At 61.6% G+C, this 25,108-nt stretch overlaps 2 protein-coding genes across 8 annotated transcripts; one reads left to right on the forward strand and one right to left on the reverse strand.

Annotated features, from left to right (window-relative positions):
* The first annotated feature begins 1,695 nt into the window (after positions 1 to 1,695).
* On the forward strand, positions 1,696 to 15,982 carry Stk11 (serine/threonine kinase 11). Of its 7 annotated transcripts, none has more exon segments than NM_001281592.1 (10): positions 1,696 to 2,044; positions 9,960 to 10,043; positions 10,663 to 10,752; positions 11,229 to 11,361; positions 11,428 to 11,564; positions 11,805 to 11,932; positions 12,358 to 12,415; positions 13,278 to 13,480; positions 15,182 to 15,388; positions 15,771 to 15,982. In NM_001281592.1, coding segments are annotated over 9 exon segments (1,317 nt in total). In that variant the 5' UTR covers positions 1,696 to 1,754; the 3' UTR covers positions 15,376 to 15,388; positions 15,771 to 15,982.
* On the reverse strand, positions 15,861 to 24,262 carry LOC101836319 (CACN subunit beta associated regulatory protein). The gene is given in 11 exon segments (XM_005083325.4): positions 15,861 to 17,521; positions 17,523 to 17,565; positions 18,296 to 18,476; positions 19,669 to 19,876; positions 20,160 to 20,288; positions 20,437 to 20,608; positions 21,409 to 21,553; positions 21,936 to 22,000; positions 22,102 to 22,241; positions 22,342 to 22,441; positions 24,008 to 24,262. Coding segments are annotated over 10 exon segments (2,097 nt in total). The 5' UTR covers positions 22,435 to 22,441; positions 24,008 to 24,262; the 3' UTR covers positions 15,861 to 16,600.
* Positions 24,263 to 25,108: the final 846 nt, after the last annotated feature.

Here is a 25,108-nt window from a genome sequence, read left to right on the forward strand (position 1 = left end):
ACAGGTAAACACACTGAAAATACTAGAAGCGACCAGACCAATAACTAACCCCAACAGAGCCCTGAGGGAAAGTGGAGGCCAGCAGCGACGCCGATCTGTACAAGCCACATTTTGGACAGCTGCTGTTCATTTTTATTTTTATTCTGTGTATGTGCGTGCGTGCGAGCGGGCGCCTGCCGCGGGTCGCCTGCGGGGGTCAGGGGGCAGCCAGCGACAGGCGGGTCCCTCGGCCCACCCAGCGAGCTTCCGGGAATCGAACCCAGGTCGTCAGATTTGACGGTGAGCGCCTGAGCCCGCGGAGCCGCTCTCGCTGCGCGCACGGAAGGTCGCCGGCGGCGCTCCGGGAAGGCTGCGGGCCGCCGCTCGCCAAGCGGGGGCTCTTTGACCTTTGACCCGTTCTCAACGGCCCTTGGGAACGAGGCTGGACCGGCTAAATTTTGGGGAGCCGCGAGGGTCTCTCTCCACCCTGCCGCTCGCGGCCGCTCCCCGGAGGACGTTGACGCGCGTGAAGTCTAACTCGAGCCCCGAAACTCCGAGGTCACCACCACAAGCTGCGGTACCGCTCGCCAGTCCGCGTTGGCTGACGGACGTCTATAACAACCATTCAGAGACAAGATCCCGCCTACACACGCCAGCGCTGACCAATTGTGTCTCCGGAGCCCCACTGAGGGGCGGGGCTTGAAGCCACAGCCCACAGCCGTTCATGACGCTCCTTTACTGTCGCTGGCTAACTCCAATTCCCATTGACGGGCGTCTGAGTCAGCCAATGGGAACGTAGATCCCGCCTTCTGAGGTGGAACCCGAGCTGTCCAATGTCAGTCCGAGCGCCCACTCCGGTCCAAATAGGCCAATCCGCGTTGGGAATCGAGGCGGGCTCGAGGGGCGGAGCTTAAGGCTACAGCCAACTGCCGCGCACGTCAGCTCCGCCAGGGGGCGTGTCCGCCGTTGAGGCGTGCGACGACGGCGCGGCGCAGGGCGGTAAACAAGATGGCGGCGGCGTGTCGGTCTAGGAAAGGGGAGGCGGCTCACGGTGTCCGCGAGTGAAGCGCGAGCCGCGGAGGGTGGCGCCGGCTCGGACTTTTCCCTCGCGGGCAGCGTCTTTCTGTCTGGAGTTCGATTCCCCCCTCGCCGCTCCGGCCTCCTGCCTGTCGCGCGGCGGCTTGGCGGCGAGGGGGACCCGCCGCCCAGGGTGTTTTCCCCCGTCGGTCTCCGGAAGGTTCCCTACCCCGACTTCGGTGCCTGCGGCCTGCGCGTGTCCCGGTGCCCTGCGTCCGGGTGGAGTCGCGTCCCGGGAAGTCACGGAACTAAGGGGCCGCGCGGGGCGTCGGCGCGGGCCGGACATGGACGGCGCGGACTGGCCTCGGCGCTGCCGCCTTGGGCGCCGGAGCGCGGGGCCCGAGTGGCGACCATGACCTAGCGGCCCGCGCGCCGCGACGGCGGACCGTCGCCTCCGTCGGAAGCAGCGTCCCCGGGGACCCGAATTGGGGGGACGCGAGGGTTGATTGCTTTTTTCCTGCTTATTTTTTTTCTCCTTGAACATCCAGAAGACGGGGAAAAGTCAAAAGTAAAGAATTGGCGCCCACGAAGGGGACGTGGACCCGGTTGAGGGGACCGGGAGGGTTGGGGAGGTGGTTGTTTTTTTTTTTTTCTTTCCTTTTTCCTTCTTGAACATTTGGAAGAAGCGGGGCGGGGAGGGGGCAGATTCGAACTCGGAAAGAATTGGCGTCCCTGAAGGGGACAAAGACTGGGCCAGGATGGACGTGGCGGACCCCCAGCCGCTGGGCCTCTTTCCCGAGGGCGAGCTGATGTCGGTGGGCATGGACACCTTCATCCACCGCATCGACTCCACCGAGGTGATCTACCAGCCGCGCCGCAAGCGCGCCAAGCTCATCGGCAAGTACCTGATGGGGGACCTGCTCGGGGAGGGCTCGTACGGCAAGGTGAAGGAGGTGCTGGACTCCGAGACCTTGTGTCGCAGGGCGGTGAAGATCCTCAAGAAGAAAAAGCTGCGCAGGATCCCCAATGGCGAGGCCAACGTCAAGAAGTAGGTGCCAAGGGCCTGGGGCCGGCTCGGGCACTGCTTCCTCTTTCCTCTACTCCTGGCTCGTCTCTCTCCTCCCCTCTAACCCCCCTCCCTTCTCATCTCCTTCCTTCCTTCCTTCCCTCCTTCCTTCCTTCCCTCCTTCCTTCCTTCCTTCCTCTCCCCTCCCTCTGTCCATCTATTCCATCTGTACCTAGGCGTCACTGCGCAGGGACCGTGTGCTCCGGGCGCCCCCAGGACTTCCCTGGTGGAGGCCGTGTGACCACGTCCAGCCCTCTTTCCGCCGGATCTTGGCGCTGGCCCGGCCTGGCTTCCTTGGCGGGCGTTGCCAGGCGGGTGGCTAGTTTGTTTACGGAGTCAGAGGGAGCCGGTGGGGCCAAAAATAATGGTGACCACGGGCTGGGAGCGGGGAGGCTGGGGAGGAGGTAGCTAGCCAGTGCTGGCCAGGGTCCCTGCCGTGTCCTGCGTGGCTGTGTGGCTGGGCCGTGGGAATCTTAATGGCTTGCCGGGCTAGGCGGAACTTAGGAAACCTCACCTACTGGCTTCCAAGAAGGGGCCTTATCTGTGGGACCAGCCCAGGGGAGACTGCCTGGCTGGTGACCTTGCCTGTGGTCCTGTCCCAGGGAAAGCTGAGAGCTTGTTTTTGCCAGCTGCGAGCTGCTCTTGAGTGGTGCTCACAGGGAGGTGGGCAGCTCCAGACCAGGTGTGTGCACCCAGCTGGTGGAGCAGGGCAGGCTGGTGTCCTGGGCTAGCCTCAGACCTGCTTGGCTTCTTGTATATGGGTGGCCCTGGGTTAGTCTGACTCTGAGGGATCTGGGGTGTTCCTCCAGGTGGGAGCAGCTAGAAGTCAGACCTGAGCTGGGGAAACCTGTCTTGTGAAGTGGAGGTGCCATAGGCTGCTCGCCTCAAGTCTGGGTGGTGTCTCCCGAGGCAAGCAGCCCCTCTCAGGTCCTCAGCCCCCTTAGCGCTCCATGTGCTCATGGCAGGTCTGTGTGCTGTCTCTCCCTGTGACTGAGGGCTCCACGGCCCTGTCCATGACTGCAAAGCCCTCGCCTGCTACCTCAGGTCTCATGCCTTCTGTACCTAACATTGCCTGGTCAGGTGTGACTTGCAGGGCCAGGCAGGCTCAGGTGAGAGAAATTGGCTTGTAGGCCCTGAAGTGGCCCCACCTGCATGTGGAGAGGCATGGCTAGGGTGCTGTAAGGGGTTTGGACTGTTCCTCAAGAGGGGGAGTGGGTCTGGGCAAGTAGCACCTGTCTCCAAGTGTTAGAGGGACCGAGGCAGGAGGATTGCTTCAGGTTTTACACCAGCCATAAGGAAAACGGGTTCACAAGATAGCTCAGGGGGTGAAGGCCCTGGCCCCACACGATGAGAGCAAACCCAGCTTCCATGCGTGTGCTATGACACATGCATACGTACAAGATAAAACCAGGGGAGAAACCCAGGCCAGAGTTGCAGACTGTCTGACACTGCCCTGTACCAAAGTCCTCGGATGACATGACCCAAGGCCAGGTGTCTGTGATGGAGTCTGGTGTGGTCCCTGTTGCCTAAGTGGCTGGTACAGAGGGAGCCCTGAGACTGGGCACCTGTCTGTGTGACCCACACGCAGTCCCAGCCTGGAAGAGGCAGCTTGGCTGACAGCTGGCCCAGTCAAAAAGGCCCTTTTGTTTTCAGGACTTAATAAACTCCACTCAAGTTGTGTCTCTCATGGTGAAGTGTCTGGAACCTTCCAGGCCCAGTCTGTGTGCGAAGCTTTCCCCTTCCAATACGATAGAGTGGATGCCCGCGTGAGGCAGTGTGGTGCCTGCCTTTCTGAGAAGGCTGCAGGGACCTGCTGCTCCTCAGTGTGCTGTGGTGTCCTCCACTGACTTACCAGGGGGCCTGATGGGGTGTGGCCCCCTGACTGAGGGGCCTCACTGCCCTTTGTGAGTGGACATCGTTCTGAGACCTGTCAGCAGGGACAGGTGAAGGAAGCGCCTCTCGCCAAGACATGGCTCTCCAGTCTAGTGTCTGTACGCTGCAGGCTAGGGCAGGAGCCTGGCAGGAGCTCCCCACTGAAGCTGGCCGTTTGCTTTTCTTCTTGTGTGTATGGTTTGTTTTTATTTTATGTGCATTGGTGTTTTACCTGCGTGTATGTCTGGGCCAGGGTGCTGGGTCCTCGGCACTGGAGTCACAGTTGTGAGCTGTCCTGTGGGTTCTGGGGACTGCTCTGGAGAGCAGCTAGTATTCTTTTGGTTTGGTTTGTTTGTTTGAGACAGGGTTTCTCTGTGAAGCCCTGGCTGTCCTAGACCTCACTCTAGACCAGGCTGGCCTCTAACTCTAACACAGAGATCCCCGGCCTCTGCCTCCGGAGCACTGCGATTAAAGGCGTGCGCCACCAACGCCAGCTTGCAGTCAGCAGCACTCTTAACCGCTGAGCCATGTAGGTCGGGAGGAATGGGGTGTTTGTGTGTTTTTGTTGTGTGTGGGTTAGGTGGGTAGGAATGGGGATGTTTATGTATTTGGGTGCCTTTGGGCGCCAGAAGAGGACATTGTTCCTTGGAGCTGGACTTAGGAGCTGACTAACATGGTGTTGGGAGCTGAACTCTTCTGCAAGAACCAAAAACATTCTTCACCATTGAGCCATCTCTAGTCCCCCATTCTCAAATTTGCTATGTAGTTGAGGATGACCTTGTGTCTCTTTGAGTGGTGGGATGACTACCATGCAAGGCGTTTATTTTGTGTCTCTGAGGCAGGGTCTTGCCATAATGCTTGCTCTTGAGCTCTGGGCCTCAAGAGTTCTTCCTGCTTCTACCTGTGTGTGCTGGCACCAGGCACACATCCCTGTCAGGTTGCTGTTTGTCAGCTGCAGGTTGTGGATGGCCAGCTCTGGCTGTGGGACTCCTGTGCCTCTGCTCCCCCAGTCACTAAGGCAAGGGCTCCTGCTGGCTCTTGTTCCTGACCCTCTTCATTCCTAGTTGTGTGTTAGTTTGTCCTCCAGGCAAGCAGTTAGAGCTGAAGGAAGGCCTTGCTAGCATGCTTAGCTGAGCTGTGTGCCCTCTGCAAAGTGCCTGGCCACCGGCTCTCCTTGGGGACAGGGAGCACTTGCTTGGGCAGAGTGACCTGTGCTGGATGGCTGCTGGCCACTTGGGGATGGGGGTGGGCAGTGTGCTCAGCTGTTGGGTGTCGCTGCCTGTCTGGATCTGCACCTGTCTGTGTTGCTGGCGGCTCTCCAGGGACAACTGGAGGCTGCCCCGTGGCAACTGGCAGCCCTGCGATGTGCTGCACATAGTTGGGATGCTAGCGAGGTGGGCAGCAGAGCCCTGGACTTGACGCCTTTCAACCCTCGGCGCACAGAGCATCCAGAGCATACTTGACAAGCTGCTGCCACTGCCTGCCTGAGGGATGTGCCTGAGGCTGCCCGTGTGCCGTGGCCTCCGGTGGGTCACTTCGTTGTGAGTGTGTACACTTGTGAGTGTGTACGTGTGTGTGTGTGTGTGTGTGTGTGTGTGTGTGTACATGTGGAGCTGGAGGTCAGCCAGAGGCGTTGTCTGTCTCTTAGGTGCAGTCCTCATTTCAGACGGTGAGCTGCAGCCGGTGACTAGGCTGCTGTGTGCTCACAGTGTGCATCACCAGTTAGATCTCATGGGTATTTAGGGTTGTACTCAGGTCCTTGTACTTGCCTGTCAGATTTACTCCTCCCTGTTAGCCACTTTCCTTGTCAGGGCGGTCTGGGCAGTCAGCACACAGGACTACAGGGGGTGTTGCACTCCAGCATCTGCTTCGAGTGAGGGCAGGACCCGCACCAGCCTTCAGGACGTTCAGGCGCCGCCGCTTCAGTACTGGGGGTGGAGCCAGGGCCTGGCACATGCAGGCAGGTACCCTGTCACCGAGCTCTGCTACCTTGAGGGCTCAGTTGGTTTGGTGACTCCTCTCTAAGCTTAGGGGTCTGTCTAGGGTGCAGGGATGCCTGAGACTGAACACCAGCACATTTGTAGTCTCAGCTCTGGTTAGTGGCCAGGGAACTTACTATGCATCCTGTCTGGGCCTTGCCTGGGCTGACCAAGAGGAACTTGGGTGGAACCTAGCGGAAGGCACTTCCTCCCTGCCTATGCTCTCTGCGCTCAGCTGGCTTCTTGCCTTCTCCAGTGCCACTGCACAGGCAGTTTCTCTCATCAGTCATTTTCTGTTGTTTCTGAGCCAGGGCTCTCTATGCAGCCCTGGCTAACCTGCAGCTGCCTCTGCCTTACCCCAGACGACTGCAGCACCGTGTCACTTCCTTCTCCTTTTCACTGAAGGGCGGTGACACAGCCCCACAGCTTGAGGGCTTGCAGTAGGGGTGGGGCCCTTCCTGTGCTTGAACCTGCCCAGGCCCTCAGGCTGCCTCCTGCCCTCAAGTACATTCTTGTGATAGGAGTAGGTGTTGGGGGCTTAGTCAGGGCCTTAGATGTTCAACCAGTGAGCCTCATAGAAGCAGTAAGTTTTTCTTTTTTGGTTTTCCAAGACAGGGTTTCTCTGTGGCTTTGGATCCTGTCCTGGAACTCACTCTAGAGTGTAGATCAGGCTGGCCTCGAACTCACAGAGATCTGCCTGCCTCTGCCTCCTGAGTGCTGGGAATAAAGGCGTGCACCACCCACACCAGACTTCCTGAAAGTATTTTGTGTTGTTTACCTTCTGTCTTGAAGAACTTCATGCAGGATGGAATGTTCTAGTCTCAGAAGGAACTGCTGCAGCACTCCATCTCCGCTTCTGAGCGAACGAGGAGGCAGAGCACACACAGGCACACGTGTGTGCACACATTGCATGCATGCACACACATACACAGGCATCACATGCACGCTGTCTCTCTCACACACACACTCTCATACACACACACACATGCATCTCATGCATTCTCACATACACATGGGATTTTTATTTATTTGTTTGCTTTGTTTTTTTGAGACAGGCTTTCTCTGTGTAGCCCTGGCCGTTGTGTAACTTGCTCTAGCTCAGTCTGGCCTCAAATTTACAGAAATCTACCTACTTCTTCCTCCCAAGCCTGGCTTATTTATTTATTTTAGGACACAGTTCCGGCCGTCCTGGAATTCACTTTGTAGACCAGACTGGCCTCAAAGGGAAGAGCTCTGCCTGCCTCTGGCTTCTGGACGGTGGGGCTAACGCGCTGCTTGTTTTGCAGTGCTGTGGAGGAGCGCAGGGTCTTTCTCCAGGCAGGTGCCCTGGTCAGGAGGCTGAGGGGAAGTTGGGGGCACGTTAGATGTTAGCTTTTTTGTTTTGTGTTGTTTTTCGAGACAGGGTTTCTCTGTATTGTTTTGGAGGCTGTCCTGGAACTCCCACTGTAGACCAGGCTGGCCTCGAACTCACAGAGATAGATCCGCCTGCCTCTGCCTCCCGAGTGTTGGGATTAAAGGTGTGTGCTACCAATGCCCAGCTAGATGTTATCATGTTACAACCAGTTCCTCTTGAGGTATTAACCCTGTCCCAGAGATCTGCAAACATACACCCCACAAATGACACTGAGCCCAGGGAGTTGATGGACCCTTGAGGGTCAGGTTCTCAGTTCTGGGGGCCTTGAAGGTGGTTAGTTGTGTCCAGGGACATTGGTGAAGCTACTTGATCCCCGAGAAGGAATCTCCACATGGGGCTGTGCACAAGCCAGCGCTGCCCCTGTGGGTGCTCTGTTAGCTGGGAAGGGGATGACAGCCCACGCCTATGTTTAGCGGCCTGCATTGGTGCTGCTGCTCAGGGCTGGAGCTGCAGTCCCTGTGTGGTACAAAGGGTGTTGGAGAGCACTGTCCATGGCGAGAGCAGTGTCTAGGGTCTGGGTGGTGATAGCATGGGAGTGTGGAGGATGAGGAGAACTTGACAGAGCACCAGACTCCCCCCAGAGAACAGCATGGTCTATGGAGTATTCTTGGTTGGTTGGGTTTTTTTTGTGTGTGTGTGTGTGTTTGTTTTTTGTTTTTTGTTTTTTTTGTTTTTTTTTTTGAGGCAGGGTTTCTCTGTGGCTTTGGAGGCTGGCCTGGAACTCGCTCTGTAGACCCGGCTGGCCTCAGTCACAGAGATCATCCTGCCTCCCGAGTGCTGGGATTAAAGGCGTGCCCCGCCACCACCTGGCTTTGGGAGTAGATTCTAACTTCAGAGAGGGCAATGTGGCCCTGGCCCTCAGTGGGGCAGCTGGTGGAATGGTGCCAACCTTCACTGGTGTGTGTGCTCATTTGCGTATGTGCTAGCTACTGGCCTTGTCTCTGTTAGCTGGGCATAGCTGTCCGTCCGGGGAGCCCGTGGCCTCACACGTGGCCTCTGCCTGGCACTTCCTTCAGTGGCCATGCTGTGCACAGCACAGGAGACTGTTCAGGTGGGCTGCCTCTGTGGAGCACAGCTGTCGGTTGATTGAGCTCAGGTGTGCTGGACATGGCATCTGCCTCAGCTCCCACGTTCCTAGTGGGCTTCGAGTCCTGCCTTTGTAACAGTCCCTGCTGTGACATGTGGGGACACCAGGGTGAGAGCCTTGATTGTAAAGCCAGTGAGTGCCTGGGACTCAGTGTGCAAGTGGAGAGCTGGTAGGGTTTGAGGTTGGGCCCTGCTGGTGGCTTCCCAAGAACCCCAAGACTGGGTGCTGTGGTTCCCTAACCCAGTGGGTACCCATGGGTGGCTCAAAACACTCTCTTCTGGTTGTGCGTCCAGCCTGTGTGGTTTGTCTTTCATGTTTGGCCTCTGGGGACAGAAAATGAACTAAGACTGAGCCCCAAGGCCTGTTGTACCCACCGTGTTGAGGATGGGCGATTATGGTGTCCTGCTGGCCCCAGCATATTCCCATCAGGCTTGGAACACAGAACAGCTCCATAAATTCAGTGTGCCCAGTCTGGGTGGGCACTGTTGACTTTAGACCCTGGGTGACAGCATGGCTCTCAGACTGAAATGCCTCTTCCCCTGCAGCCTGCTCCCCAGGCTCACCCTCCACACCAACCCGTGAACAGGCCAGGAGGAGGACGGCTCAGAGCGTGAGATGGGCCCCAGCGGCTGTGCGCAGGGAAAGTTGTAGAAGAAGCGGGACCTGGGAGGTGAAGGCAGGCTAGGGAAGGATCTTCTCCCCAACTGAGCGTGTCGGTGAGGACGCAGAGCACACGGTGGCACGGAAGCCAGCCTCACGGGGAATGTGCACCGTCTGGTTCCACAGTGTTCCACCACCTCAAAGGCAGCCCTCAAGAGCCGTGCACCCAACCATACCCCGGGCCCAGCGAACCCTGTCTCTGGATTCACTTGTTCTAGATGTTTCCTATCATGAAGGACTACACTGTGTGGCCTTTTGTGCCTGGATCTCTGGCTGGGTGTGATTGCTAAGTGTCAGAGCCTTGTTGCTCTTCACACTGGTGGTGGCCATGTTGCCTGTGTCTGTGTCCACCCTGGCCTGTGCCTTTTGGTTGCTAGGAGCGTTCCGTGTGTGAGGCTGTACATGTACAGGGTGGGTGTTGGGCATGCACTTGGTGGTGGAGCTCCTGGTGTTGGGGTGCTGTGTTACCATCTATACATCAGCCCTGAGCTAAGGAAAGCCTCTAGGACTGGCTAGCAGCGCCATCAACCTGTTGGACAGTGGCTCTCATGTGGGACCAGTGTCTTCCTTGCCACACCTTGGTGGCTGTCCACGCTGCTGTCAGTCTCTGGACTGTCCTTCAGCCCAGCTGGGGACATGTGTCCAGGGTCGTGAGGGAGAAGTGCTTGGGAGAAAGCCCACTGCCCTGGCGTCTGCAGCTCCAGGCTTGCCTTGTGCTGAGCGTGTGCCACTTGACATGACGCTTTGCAATCCCAGTGTCCCTGGTTGGGAGCCAGGTGTCACAGGCAAGCAGGAGGTGTGACGCCGCCTTCCCGTGTTCACTGTGCTCTCAGATGGGCAGCCTCACGGCAGGCAGGGTCGGCTGAGCAGTGTCCTCTGTTACAGGGAGATCCAGCTGCTGCGGCGGCTGCGGCACCGGAATGTGATTCAGCTGGTGGACGTGCTGTACAATGAGGAGAAGCAGAAGATATATCCTGTGGGGTGGAGGGAGTGGGGGCCCTGTGTAGCAGGGAGTGGAACCCTCTGCAGCCAGAGCCTCTGCTGCAGCTCAGTTCTGCCTCTTGTCCTGGCAGACAGGGTAAGCAGGACATGGAGCTTCCAACTTGTGCCAGCCTGGTCTGGCCACTGGCTAGCCCTGGGCACAGTCTGGGGCACCTGGAGCCCACATGCATTGTCAGTGCCTCTGTTCTAGTAGTTTCCCTTGCTTCCCCTTCCCAGGGGCAGAGCTTGCAGAGCGTGCTCTGCATCTGGGCAGTCCTGGGAGCCCATGGAGCGCCCAGTGCCTTGTACTTGGCTGCAGCCCCCACTTCTAGCTCCCCTTCCACCCTGGTGGGGCGAGGAGACAGACCCACTTCCGGTCCCATTGTGTCCTACGCTGACTCCATGTGGGCCAGGGCAGTGCAGTGACCCTGTGTGCCCTGCAAGTCCAGAGATGAGCGTGGTAGCAGTCTACTGGCCCAGTGGGGCCCTGCACCCTCAGCAGTGTCTTCACTGCCTCAGTTTCCCTCGGGTTTCAGGGCGTTCCAGAGCACTTGCTTGGAGCAGGGTTCCCAGGGCCTGGCGTGAGCTGCTTTCCTTAGCGCCCTACGTATATGGTGATGGAGTACTGCGTGTGTGGCATGCAGGAGATGTTGGACAGTGTGCCAGAGAAGCGCTTCCCGGTGTGCCAGGCCCATGGGTGAGTGCCCTGCTGGGTGCAGGAGGAGCACATAGCACTTTCTGTGGCTCATGACAGCCACTGTCAGGAAAACCCACATGTTCCTGGGACCCCAATTCTCGGCCCAGCCAATGTGCTTGGGAGTCACTCACTCTCCTGTGGGCCCACTGCCCGGCAGGCAGAGTTTAACTCTGAAACCTGGCCAACTCTCCCAGTCTCAGCAGTCACAGTCCGGGTTGACACAGAACCACGGAGAGGGGAAGAGGTCAAGCCAGAGGGAGACTTGGCACCCTGGGCCTAGGCACAGTGACTGTAGTTGCCCTTGTGATTCACAGTGGGCTCTGGCCTTCTGACTCATGTCTGTCCACCTGAACTCCACACATCTGTCCCCTTGTGGGCCAGGCCTTGTGACTCTCCCAAATTGCAAAGCAGGTGTGTGTAGGCACCATGGTATGGGCTGAGACCCTGTGGGGCCTGAGCTGGTCCCGCCCATTCAGGTACTTCTGCCAGCTGATTGACGGCCTGGAGTACCTACACAGCCAGGGTATTGTGCACAAGGACATCAAGCCGGGCAACCTGCTGCTCACCACCAACGGCACGCTCAAGATCTCCGACCTGGGTGTTGCCGAGGTAGGCACCGTGTGCAGGGCTCTGGGCCACTTCTCCTGAGCACCCCTGACTCTCACTGCCCTGCAGGCCTTGCACCCTTTTGCTGTGGACGACACCTGCCGGACCAGCCAGGGCTCCCCAGCCTTCCAGCCCCCTGAGATCGCCAACGGACTCGACACCTTCTCAGGCTTCAAGGTGGACATCTGGTCAGCTGGGGTCACACTGTAAGTGTCCTGGACCCTGCAGCAGATGGGGAACTGTGGTTTGCTTTAGTGTCCTCTATCCACAGGGTGTGACCAGCAGGTTGGACATCCCCATTTGTGGGTGTAGTTCCCCTCCACATAGGTTCACAGGGCAGCGCCACATGGAGGGTGCTGGTACATGGCCGCATCCCTGCCAGTTGACATTTGTGCTTTCTGGGACTTGGGCTGTGGCCAGCACTGACACTGTCCTCCTCTGTGAAGCTACAACATCACCACAGGCCTGTACCCGTTCGAGGGAGACAATATCTACAAGCTGTTTGAGAACATCGGGAGAGGGGACTTCACCATCCCCTGTGACTGCGGCCCACCACTTTCTGACCTGCTCCGAGGTGGGCATCTTCCTGGTGGCTTGTGGGTCACCTTGCATGCCAGGACAACTATGGACAAAGCCCCTGATCTGTGGAGAGGTTCTGAGTCAGTGCGACTCTCCTGCAGTCCCTAGGTGGCCAGAGGTGGCAGTGGGCAGGACCAGTGGCCTGGCTTGACAATAGAGCAGCCCCTGTCAACTGGCAGGGGAGGTCTCTGGGTGCAGTTTCCTTGGTGCCTGTGCCGATAACGCAGGGTTGTGTGTCCTGGGCTCTGCACCAGGTGGCACTGGTGTCAGCTTTGATGTCCTCATCCAGGGTGGGGGTCTCAGTGCCCAGGCTGCCTGTTGCTGTCTCTCTGGGGCCTAGGAAGGCCATCTGGGTGGATATGGGGGGGCTGTGGCAAAGAGAAGGCGGGCACCTGCTACACTGACTGTTGTGTTACACAGGAATGTTGGAGTACGAGCCAGCCAAGAGGTTCTCCATTCGACAGATCAGGCAGCACAGGTGAGCGCTGCCCTTGCAGACGCACGGGAGTGAGGGTGTGTGCATGCCTTGGCTGCTGGCCTGGAGAGCTGCTGTGTGAGCTTGGGGCATAAGGGATGCTGGCCCTTCCTCCCTCCTAGTGCCAGTCCAGGCGTGGCTCAGAGCCTTCCAGCGCTGTCCTGCCCCAGACTTGCCTCCCTCTGCTGCCCTGTCAAGGGTTCAGGCAGCTGTGTGGCTGAGAAGCTGGGGCTTCGGGGGCCGGGGTTTGAGGCAGTTCCTCCGTGGTGGGAGGGTGTGGCAGGAGTAGTTGGGAAGAGCACAAAAGCCCTTGTCAGGCCTCAAGGAGGGGCCGCGCTGGACCCCAGCTGGCTCTTGACCTAGTGGAGCCTGCCCGTCTGGGCGGTCACTGGGAAGCGGGAGGCACCCAGCGAGGGTCGCAGCCTTTGGAGGCACTGGAGCTCCGTCCTGTCCCTTATTCACTCAGCTGCGGGAGTCCTGGGTCCACGGCGGCCTGTGATCTCTGCCTGTTGTCCTGAGCTCTGTGCTGGGCAGGCTTGTCAGGGTGTTCCCCAGGGAAGGCTTCCAGCCTGTTTCTATGAGATGGGTGGAACTCGGTAGGGGGCCCTGACTGCTCATGTTGGTCCTAGGACCAGTGTTGCCAGCGGTGGGCAGTGGCTTCTGGGGTGTTAGTCTGAATGCACGTGGCAGGGCCTGGACCCTGTTGCTGAGACCTCAAACCCATAGCCTAAGTGCTGAGGCCCTGCCCTCCACAAGGGCAGCTGTGGGATGTTTGGGCTGTGGTAGATCTTGTCCTGTATGAGTGGCCAGCTGTGTCCCTGGACACCCAACACCTGATGGCTCTCCTGCACCTGGGCATTCACAGCTGGTTCCGGAAGAAACACCCACTGTCTGAAGCACTAGTGCCCATCCCGCCGAGCCCAGACACTAAGGACCGCTGGCGCAGTATGACAGTGGTCCCCTACCTGGAGGACCTGCATGGCCGTGCGGATGCGGATGCGGATGCGGATGAGGACTTGTTTGACATTGATGATGGCATCATCTACACCCAGGACTTCACAGTGCCTGGTGAGCTGGCTCGGTTTGGGTCGCCCTGGAGCTGGTGCCTCTGTGCTCTCTGGGGCCGGTCCTGTCCCCAAGGCTCCACTCTGATGAGCCACCAAGCTGCCAAAGCCATCCTGCTGGCTGTGGCAGTCTCTGAGCTAGCTGGAGGGCAGTGGGCAGGGGCCCTGACACAGCAGCCACACGAGGGAGGGTCCAGTGGCCCTCAGTCCTGGCCAGGCCTGACGTATGTCGCCTTCTTCCCCAGGTGTCGAGGAGGAGGCGGCCGAGGCAGGGCTTAGCGAGGATGCATGGGGCCCATGCATGTGGAAGAACCAGGGCGCAGGCCTTCCTGGAGACGAGCCCGAGGAGGGCTCCAGGCCTTAGTGTAGCTCCCTGGCTGCTGCCCCACCCATGCCCTCCATAAAGCTTTGTCCACTGTGTCTGCAGGTGGATGCTTGCTGCGACTGCCCTCCCCTGTCTACCCTGGCAGGGCTCCTCCAGGGTACCCAACAGCACACCCGGGTCCAAGGCCTGAGTCAGGCCTTCAGTGCCAAGGTTACCACTGGCTAGGGCTCTCGGGCCTTGTCTGTGTGCCCCTCAGGCAGGCCCTACTGCTAGGCAGCTCCTGGCCCTTCAGAGGGGGCGGGGTGAGGCCCCTAGTGTCCCTGTAGCAATTGAGGGTTCTGGAAGCAGTGTCTGCTGGGTGCCAGCTAGGACCCTAATGTCCAGTACGGGCCCTGGGCAGTCCTCAAGGTTCAGTCCTCCTAATAGTGTCTTTTGCTCAGCAGTGAGGGCCCTGTCACCTGGAGCCCTTGGCTGGGATGTGCCACAGGCTGGACTCTCAGCTGGGGGCTAGCACCTGGCAGGGCCTCCATTTTGGGCCCCTTGGTGGGGGAGAGGTGCACTTAGGACACTGCACCGCACCTTGGGGACCCTCGGGGCTGCAGTGGTTTGAAGGAAGGCAAGGCCACAGGGAGGGGTCTGGGGACATTGCCTTGTGTCTGGGTGGCCGTGGGGCCCATGTATCACCTGGGCTAGTGCTGTATAGTGGCATCCTGTGCACCTGGCGTGCAGACTGTGCTCTGCAACAATAGGACAAAGGCATCTTCTACCCACCTACCCACCCTGTGCCTGGTGGGGAGCTGGGGGCACTTCCTACTTACTACAGGGTCCACCTAACCTCATGCCCCAGGGTCCAGCCAGCCCAGAGTGAAGGGCACCGTGGGTGCTACCAGTCTGGGCCAAATCAGAGGTTTGGGAGAGGGACTCTGCATCCAAGAGCACAGGCAGGGGACCTCTGTTGGGTTCCCATAGCCACATCTCAAGCATCTGGTCGCTATGTAGTTACATGCTAGAGACTGCCTACTTCCTGAGGAGCTTCGGGAGAGGCGCCCTGTCCCCACCGTGAAGGCAGGCCAGCAGAGCAAGCTAGGCTAGCAGCCCCAGGCTGAGTGCGTCATCTCCATGGGCCTCTTGTGGGTCTAGAGCCTGGCTCACTTGGAGAGACAGCTCTGTGAGCTGGTGCTTGGGCTGCCCATGCTAGACAGGCAGGTGAGCACGGGCATGCGGCAGGGGGGCCAGGGCAGACCACTGGAGCCCTGAGGGGCGAAGCTGGAGGCTAGAAGGCCTAGCCTGACCAGCCTCTGGCGCAGTGGGGGCTGGCTGGGCCCTGGGGTTTGGGATGCCTGTCCCGTGGCTCAATCCATGCCTGACCTCTTCCCGCAGGACAGGTCCTGGAAGAGGAAGTGGGTCAAAATGGACAGAGCCGCAGCCTGCCCAAAGCTGTGTGTGTCAATGGCACAGAGCCCCAGCTCAGCAGCAAGGTGAAGCCGGAAGGCCGGTCCGGCACCGCCAACCCTGCTCGCAAGGCATGCTCCAGCAACAAGATCCGCCGGCTCTCAGCCTGCAAGCAGCAGTGACTGCAGCGTGCAGGTGGGCGCAGTGGGTGTCTGCTGTGCTCCTTCCCTGGGGACAAGGCTCCGCTGGCTGCCTGGGGTGAGGTCTGGTGACAGGCCGCAGCCCTTACCGATCATGGTTGTGTGAAGGGTCTGCCCCTCGGGGTGGCATGTACCTCCCTGCAGGGGCCAGATGCCGAGTGAGCCCTTCTGTCTCCAGTCTGCCACCCGGACCCCCGAGCAGGTGCCTCAGCAAGGCTGCGGTTCTTGGGCCCACCCATCTGACACTCGGACGTTGGAGCCGAGGGCGGAGTCCGCCCCAGAAGCACTTTATGTCGAGACCACTGGCCGGCCTCGCCCGCATGCCGCCCCGCGAGCCTTGCTGCCTTTGGGTTGGTTCATTTTTTTTAATAAAACAGGTGGATTTGAGCCGTGGCTATGAGAGTGTTTGGAAATGTGGAGCAGGCGGGGCGCATGGTGACCTGCAGAAAAGACCCAGAGCGAGCGAATATGCAGAGACATTTATGATCAACCAGACAACACAACTACCCACAGAGGGCAGGGAGTGGGCGGGCACTCACAGCGAGGCCGCCCTATATTTTGGCAATAAATAAAGCTTGGGAAACTTGAAGCTGCCGCCTGGGCCATTCTGTCCGCGTGTTCAAAGCCCAAGGCTTGGGGAGCAGTGGGGCGGGGCGGGGCCTGTGCACATGCTGAGAGCAGGGTGATTATTGCTCGGAGAGGGAGGGTACGGTGCTGTACGGCTGCTGCCAGAGCGCACACCACGAGGTAAACGGATTCAGGGTTTGGCACAGCTAGCTTCTCTCTGATCCTCAGTGCCCCAAGGTCCCTTCCCCGCCAGTAGGTTCACGCATGCGTGTGGCAGGCAATGGCACCACCAGCACGTGCTCACAAATGGAGGTCTGCTGGTCCCGGAGGGAGGCTGCGCATGCTCTTCAGAACAACCTGTTCCGCCCGCTTCTGTGGCCAGAGGCTGGGTACCATGGTCGGTCAACTGAGGACTGGAGAGTCCCAACTCTTTCATCCCCCCTGCAGCTGAGCCAGGGTCCTGGGGCCTCGGGAGGCCACTGCTACCCGCAGAGTGCCCGATGGGACACTGCCACGTGCAGTTGGGACTGGGCTGTGCGCGCATGCACGGCAACCGCAGGTGTCTCCCGCTGTCGCCGCCATCCCCGCGGCCCCCACGTGCCTCCGGAGGAGCTGCCGAGGGGCGAGTGGAGTTCAGAGCTTAGGCCGGGCTGTGGTCGGGGGACGTGGGGGCAGCAGCAGCGACAATCAGCACCGGGGATGCGGCGACGGGCTCAGCGAGACGGGGCGGGAAGAGTCTCTCGTCGAGGCTGGCCGCCAGCTTGTCCAGCAGCGCCCCGGCGGGCTCGACGCACAGCCCAGAGCCTGGGCAACTACCGCCTCCGCTGCCCGGCTCCTCCTCGATGACAGGAATGGACGGGTCCTCGCCCGTGGTGGGCAGTGCACGGCCTTCGGGGGGACAATCTACGCTGTCGCCGCGGCGCAAGGGCGCCCGGACGGGGCGGGCCGCCCCGGGGGGCGTGGCCGCGCGTGCGCCACCGGGATCGCTGTGCTGCCGGCCTCTCTGTTGCCACTGTTTCCGCGCATGAGCGTGAGGGTGCGCACGTGCGCGGTGGCGTGGCGCGTCGTCGAAATGCGGGTCATGGCGCAGGAACTCGTGGAAAAGCGCGTCCGTCTTCTCGTCTATGCTGTAGTCGCGGCGCGGCCTGCGTGGCCAGGCTCGCGGGCTGCGGGGAGGGCTGCGGGCTGGAGCGGGCAGTTCGGAGGCGTCGTCGCCCGCACCGCGGCCCTCGATGCTCGCATACCCACTGTCCATCTGCAGCAGGCGGCGGGCCTCGCCGTCCTTATGCCGCAGGGCAGGAGGAGACTCGGGTGGGGGCGGGAAGGCGGGTGCTACGCCGCCGCCCCCGGAGCCTGAGCCGGAGCTGTCGCCGCTGCGCACGGAGTCGCGGTCATTACCGCTGCTGCTGTGGTCCGATGCAGTGGCCGCGTGGAGCTCGAGCGAAGCACGAAGGCTCCACAGGTCGCGGTAGCTGCACTGTGCATGCTCGACGTCCTGCTCTTGCTGCGGGTCCTGCTGCTGCGCATGCTCGGGCCCCAAACTGATGCTGTGCTCCGGGGGGAGTCTCGGGGCTTGCTCCTCCCGCCGCCTCGGCTGCCTCTAGCCTGCAAGGCCAGGCCCACGTGGTCAGGGCCTGCGGGCCTTGCCCTGCCCTGCCGGCCACACGTTTGTGCTTTAGGGATTATGGACATGGAGGGGCCCCGTGGAGCCTGGGCCATTCCTAGATACATTCTCTTGACGTGCAAGGGACTGAAGGGAATGGACCTGAAGTAGGCTCCCGGTTGGCCTCTTGCTCTAGATGGTTACCTCACCTACTGGTCATGGGCCAGGTGTATTCACAGAAGCCAAGGGTCACCCCAAGTGTGTCCTAGTGGTTTGAGCATGTGGGAATTTTGCTTTGGGGCTGCAGGGGGCGGGGGGGGGGCTTCCGATAGAACAGTCACCAAGGCTTCTGTGAGGGGTGGTCAGGCCACACGTCAGGAGTGCAGGTAGGCAGAAGGGTCGCTGGGACCACTGAGGAGCCTTTCCGGCCTCGGAGTCTGCCACAAATTGGCAGGCCCAGGGTAGGCCCAAGCCCACTACCCTGCTCCGGTGGGGGTCCCATCCTGGAGACCTTGGAGCCATCATCTGCCCACCTGCCCTTACCCGGTCTCTCCCTGCTTCCCTCCTCCTCCTCCGGTCTGCGCTGGAGGGCTGGCCCCCATGAAGTGGCCAGGGTGACTCCAGTTCGTGTCCACAGGGCCAGGAGGGCGGTCCCCGGGCCACCTAGGGGGGGACGGGGCAGGGCAGGGGCCCACAGGCCCACCCTTAACACCCCTATCTACTGAAAAATACCTGCCGAGAGTGGGGGGCGGGCTGCTGGGGCTGGCCAGAAAGGGGCGGGGGGGTGGGAAGGCCACCGAGTCGCCTGCGCTGGCAATGTACTGAATGAAGTCGGCCTGGGGGGCGTCCCCCTCTTGCTCCGTGCTCTCGCTGGCTGCCCGCTGCCGCTGAAAGTGGTGCCGCTTAGGGGAACCTGTGGGGGAGGCGCCGGTCAGTTGAGAAAGTGAGCATAGGGCACGGGGAAGGGGCACGTCCCTGGCCGCACAGGTGTGACCGAGAGCGGGGACACGCGGTGGCTAACAGGCCCGGCTCCTGGGGAAGCGCGAGGCGCGGGGAGCTGGGGTGACTAGGGAAGGAGGGCGCCACCTGCAGGCTGCTCCCTAGCCTGGGAGGCTTGGGGGAACCACCCCGTCCCCGCCCCGCTCCTGGCCAGTGGCCAGGACCTTCCCCAAACACAACGGCCAGTGGGCAGGCCTCCAGGTGCGGTGGGAGCCACCCGCAAAACAGGTTCTGGGCCTCCACCGCCTGTCGAGTTAGCGCCGGGAATCGTGACTCCGTCTGCGAACCCAGGTCCTCCTCCCACAGCAGCCCCCAGAAAGGGAGGGTGTGAGCCCTCTGCCGTCCAGACCCTCCCACCCCTCTCCCACAGGGGAGCCAGTGAGCAACCCTGAACGCTGGGACAGCAGGCTGGCCGTTTTTTGTAAATAGCTTTACTGGCACAATCTGTGCTCATTTGCATATGAAAGTCACTTCTTACAGCAGAAGTTGAGGTGGGGCAGACAGTGCGGCCACAGAAGCCCAAATTGTACTGTCCAGGGCAGAAGTACCTGGGGCTTAGCAGGGTGTGGCCTGTGCCTGTAATCCCCACACTCAAGAGTTCAAGACCTACCTGGACACACAGTGAGGACTCAAACCAACAGGCCTCCATAGGACCTAGAACTAACCCAATGCTCCCCTTTCCTTTCCTTATTTTTTGTTTTTGAGACAAGCTCTCAGTAGCCACGTAGCCAAGGCTAGCCCCAAACCTACTACATAGCTGAGGCTGGCTTTGAACCCTTGACCTCCTGAGTGTTGGGACATGCACACTATGTTTATATGGCACTGGGAATGCAAGCCAGGGCCTCGCACACACGAGAGAGGAGCTCTACCCGTGACTGGTTCTGGGAAGCCAAAGCCTATACAGGTGAAAGGACCTGGTGGGGAGGTCGGGGGAAGCTGGGGGCCTCTGACATGGCGACGGGTGAAGCGTGCAGATGAGCACCAGCTATGGGCTGTCATTTGCCTAGGAGACACAGCACACTGCCGTGACAGCCTTCCTGGAGACGTGCAGGCCTGGGACTTGCGTTAAGATGGCCCTGGCAGTCACGCTCACTCTGGAGTCTCACCTCTTGTGTCCAGACTGGATGCTCTCTGACTGGGTTCCAGCTTCCATTTCTTGACTTTGAAGTAGGGGCTGGCCCCATCCAGGCTGGCGTGGCGGCGTAGCCGTGTGAAGAACTGTAGCACAGTGCCCGGCCCGGAAGAGCCTGTGCCCGTCTCCCCAGGTCCTGCCTCAGGCCCGGCAGCCTTGGCACCCCGGACACCTGCATCTAACTGGGGGGGCGTGGGGGAGCGCGGGTGATTGTCAGGTACACGCTGGGTCCCCGCTAAGTAAGCCTGTGGTCACCCTTCAACGGCCTCCTCTCCGGGGCCGGGTCTGCCCGCCCTCCTGGACCCTGTCTGTCTGTCTGTCCAGGGGAAGCACCCTGCCTAGCAGCTCTCCTCCCTGGGCCACCAGCCTGGCTCTTACAGGGAACCTCAGGGTACCATATCCTGACTCTGAAGAGAAGGCATCTCCATCTTGGGACACTGTGGGGAGAACACAGGGAGCCCTCACCGAGGTGCCCTCCCCAGAGTCGCTGGAGGCAGATGGGCTGATCTCCGAGAAGTCCACAGAGTTGTAGGGGTCGCCTGGCAGGGCGGAGCTAGGGCCCACTGATCGGCCGGCGAGGGCCTTCCCGGGGGGCTGCGGGACAGAGGGGGTGGGGGAGGACAAGTAGGTGGGGGGGAAGTCCCGCCCCCACCCCAGCCAGCCGGGACCCGATGCCTACTTGAACCCTTTGTACCCACCGCACTCAGCGAAGGACCAGGGCTGGCTGCAACATCCGCCTCACCTGGAAAATGGCCAAGCTGTCTTTGGGGGTGGTAGCTGGGTGGGGTGAGGCCACGGAGCTGGCCTCGCCTGGGTCACACTCATGGATAGTAGCGATCTTGAGGGGCGGCAGGTGGAGGTGGCTGAGGCGTGCATTCTTTAGGTGATGGAAGTCCCCCTCCGTCAGCGTGTACCTATGGCGGGGCCCGGCCGGCAGTCAGCTCTCAGCATTCCCTAGCACAGCACCTATTTTGCCATCTACGGCTGTTCGAGGGCGGCTGAACCTCTGTGTCTCTGTGCCTCCGTCTATCAAGTGCTGGAACAACCCCGTTTTTTGTTTGTTTGTAAGACTGGCTCTCTCTACGCGGGGCAGGCTGGTCTTGCACTCGGAGAGCCTGCCTGCCTGCCTCCGGCCGCAGCGATCCCAATTTTGGTTTTGTGAGGTCTCACTCTAGCCCGGGGCGGCTTGAGCTTTGCAGTCACCTTCCTGCCTCTGCCAGTGCGAGCCTTGGCGCCGCGTCGCCATGCCCGGCGCTTCCTTTCTACAGGCTGGCCCTGAAATGCGCCCTAGCGGGCCTGGTAAGAGCCTGGCAGTCAGGCCTCGGATTTGTACGGATCAGAACTGGAGAGATGGCTCCGCGCTAAGCGCACTTAGTGCTCGCGCAGAGGACCCGAGTCGGGTTTCCAGGGCCCATGTCGGGCATTCAGAACTACCTGGGATTCTGCTCCAGAGAGATCTGTCGCCCTCTTCTGGCCCGTGTACACCCACGTGTAATACACACACACACAGAAACACAAACAAGCATGTAAAAATAACTCTGGTAATTCTCCTGCCTCGGTGTGCTGGTATCCAACACTTGAGCCGCAGAGCTTGTACCTTAGCACGGATACTTACTGTCCACCATCCACCCTGCCAGCCCATACCAAGAGACCCGAGCCAGGGTGCCCCGCTTTCCGCACAAGCGGCCGTGACCTCCCCCCGGGCCTCCCTCACCGGCGGCCCTTGTCCTGAGCCTTGCGGCTCTGTTCAAACAGGGCGGCCTCATTGAAGGACACGCGGCGGCCGGTGGAACTGGTGGCTAGGAAGCGCTCCGTGTCCGTGTCCTGGCTCTCGGGGTCTTCCCCCCTGCAGTCGGGGTCTGCGAGGAGAGTCAAGAGAGGGTGGGCCCCGGGTGGGCCGCGCGTGTCTCGCTGCCAGCCAGGCCGCTGGGCAGGGGCGGGCCGGGAGGGGGGGCGCGGGCCGAGTGAGGGCAGGACGGGGCGGGCTGGGCGGGGCGGCGGGCACTCGCTCATCCGCTCACACACTCACTCGCTCTCAGCACGCGCCTGTGCGCACCTACGCCTGGGCGTTAAGGAAACAGAGATGAGTCGGACTCGAACTGCGCCCAGTCTGGTGGGGGAGACAGACAGACAGACCGTCAGGCGGCCCGAGGGGGCGGGCAAGGGGGCCGAGGGGCGGGGCGCGGCGGGAAGCACAGTCAAGTGCAGCGAGGGGCGCTGCGGGCCACGCGGGCCCCTCACCTTGTATGGGGTGGGTGCCGTTGTCCAGGTAGGTGGTGGTGGTCTTCTCGGCTTCCTCCATGGCCCTGGGGACGGAAGGGGACGGGTGAGCAGGGCCGGGGCCCCCACCGGTGAGGCTCTGCGGGCACGCCTGGGCGTGTCAGCACGGGGTTTCCACGGCGTGCACCTGTTGAAGCGCTGGTGCACCTCCCAGCACCGTTTGCAGAGCAGAAGGACGCCAGACAGAACCACCAGGGTGCCCCCGATGAACAGTGACATCACCACCACCAGCAGCACATAGTTGTCCAAGATGGGGTCGGGCTCCGCCTGGGGGGGCGGTGCATGGGGCGAGGCGTGTCAGGGCTCCGCTGCAGGGTGGGCTTCCCATGCCATCCCACCCCCCGACCTCCAGGAGTCGCGCACCCACCGTGGGGCGGCTGGTAGTATTGTCCCACGCAGTGGTCAGGGCAGCCGTGGCGGCGGCGGTGGCCTCAGTAACCATGGCGGCCGTGGGCTGCATCTTGAGGCTACAGGTGGGGCACAGAGCCAGCTCAGGTTCAGCTCCGCCAGCCCCTCCCCACGGGAGCCCCTGCAAGCCGGCCCCCATCATCCCCGTGCAGCAGCAGCCGCTGCCGTCACTGGGGTGACTCATGGGCAGGTGGGGCCGAGTCTTGCTATGTGTGCCACCCCCACGCCCCCCCCAGGGCGTCTGGAGCCAGGGCTTTTTTCCCAGGACCTCTCTTTCGCCATCTTTATCACACAGCAAGTGGCACGGCGCGTGCGCGGCAGTGTGAGAGAGAGAGTGTGTGTGCGTGTGTCTGGGTGCAAGCGGCTCTCCCACATCTCTGTCATGTCTCCCTGGCTGGCCGGGGTGGCCGGCCCAGCAAGGTAGCGCCGCTGCCGTGCCCAGGCAAGGGAGAGCACCCTCGGAGGAAGGGGACACGAAGCCCCCGCAGGTTTCTTCATGTCCCAGGGTCCCATGGGACACCTGAGGCGTGGGAGGGGCTGCACCAGTGACCCCCCCCCATACACACACACACCCAAGTCACGACTCCAGAGGGAAGGCCCCCGTGCCCCGCAATGGTGGGAGGGGAAAGGACAAAAGATGCTCGTCTGTTCCTGGCCTGAAAAATCTGGTTCCCATGGCGACGGCGCGCAGGGCCGCGTCGGGGGGGGCGGGTTGCCAGGCAGTGGGAGGCGAGCGGGGGCGCGGGGGAGGCCGCTCGCTCGCAGGGGCGCCCCAGCCACGGCCAAGATGGCTGCTCCGCCAGGCCTCAGCCTGCAGCCTTGGGGAAACTGAGGCTAGGCCACGTTTCGGGGTGGGGGTGGGGAGCAACGTTCAGGAAGGGGCTGCTGCTGCACCTGACGCACTCGGGGGGGGGGGAGGAGGAGTATTCCGGGGTGTCAGGGAGAGCTCTGGCCAGTCACCCCTAGTTTCCCACGCCACCACCAATCCCGCAGAGAAAAGCCCGCAGCCTCCAGCGACGCCAGGGCGTTCGGCCTGGACGGCGAGGGAGTTGAGGGGAGACTGAGGCCCGGAATAGCACGAATGTGGCCCCGGGAACCTGCGCGTCCTCAGCGCTCCTGGGCATCAATTTCGGCGGGCGGCAAGGGGCGCGCATGTAGGTCGGGGGACGAGCTCAGGCGGGAGGGGGTGGGGCACGGTGACGGGAGTGACGGGAAGATGGCTGAGACCCAAAGCGAGGAAGGCGGGGGGGGTCATGAGGGCCGGCGACCACGCCAGCCTAGACAAGGGACCCCCGCAGGACCCCCCATCAGGACAGGGTTCGAGAGAGAGCAGAAAACCCGATGCGGGTCCAGGAGGCCTAGGCGACATTGCCCTCGCCCAGTCACTAGGGTAAACTGAGGCCGAGGGTGGGAAGGGGAGGGATCCCTCTCCGGGCTGCGGACGGCGGGCGGGGTACAGGGCGCCTCGGGCCGTCCCCACGCCGCGCCCCCTCCCCGGGGCCACGCGCGATGGAGCACGGGGAGCAAGGGCGGGCCCGGGGGCCGGCCACCATGCCCGGGCCTCCCTCGCGCCTCGGCCCGCCCGTCCCCGCCCGGTCCCGTGCGCCAGGGCCCGCCGCGCCTACCTCAGCGCCGGGGCGTGCGGCCCATGGGCGGCGGGCGGGCGGGCGGCGGATGCACGGCGCTCCCGGATGGCTCTGGAGCTCGGCGGCCGCGGAGCCGGCGGGGAATTTATGAATGGGGAGCGCGGCGCGCGGAGGAGGCGCGCGCGAGAGGAGGGGCCGCGCACGTGACCGCGTTGGCGGCGCGCCCGCTCCGGCCCCTGGCTCGGTGCACCCGGTAGCCGCCCGGTCCCGCAGCCTGGCCGCCCCCGCCGCTCTCCCCGTCGCGTCTGGCTCGCCCGGAGCTGGCCACCGCCTCCCCTTCCCTTCCGGCGGGGGGCGGAGCCTGAGCTCCCCGCGCCCCCTCCCGCGGCCGCGCGGCCCCGCCCCCGGCCCCGCTGCACGACTCGGCTTACCTGGTGCCGCAGTGTCCCGGAACCAGTGCGGGGGCGCAGCCTGGGGACCTGGAGACTTGGGGACCCTAGGCTGTCTAGCTTCTCACCCGCCGCTCGGGTGCTCAGTCCCAGTCTGTAGATCCCCGTGGTCTACAAGCCATGAGGTGGAGGGACATTTTCTCCCGCACGCCGCCGCCTGTTTCCCCTAGGCTGCTCTTCTGCGGGTTCGTTTAAGGGTTCGGCCTACAGCCCAGATATCCAGTGCTGCCCCACACCTACTCAGAACTTGCACCCAAAACTGGTTTGATGGTGCACCAATGCATTTGAGAGATGAAGTGAAGCAGGACTGCAGAGCCTAACCTCAGACACACAGAATTCTAGGCCCGCTTGAGACGCAGGAGCACCAAGGGTGGCGCGATGCTTTGGCCGGCAAGGGTGCCTGCAGCCAAGCCCAAGTCCCTGTGTTCCAGACCGAGGGCCCGCGTGGGAAGAATGCCAGCTCCCACCAGTTGTCCTTCGATTTGCTGTCCCCTCGCCCAGTAACTAACTGTAATAAAAACGTTATCTTGTGTCCACAGACGTCTGTTACGGAATGACCCATCCTTTCCCTTGCAATCAATTATCTTTTCTTCCTGTTGGCGCTCGGGTTCCAACCCAGGATGCGTCCTATTCTAAGAGTCGATGCTCCCTACCTGCTCGTTCCCACAGTCAAGCCCCACAGTCAAGCAAG

The sequence above is a fragment of the Mesocricetus auratus genome, unplaced genomic scaffold, assembly GCF_017639785.1.
Source record: "Mesocricetus auratus isolate SY011 unplaced genomic scaffold, BCM_Maur_2.0 Super-Scaffold_100676, whole genome shotgun sequence".
NCBI lineage: Eukaryota > Metazoa > Chordata > Mammalia > Rodentia > Cricetidae > Mesocricetus > Mesocricetus auratus.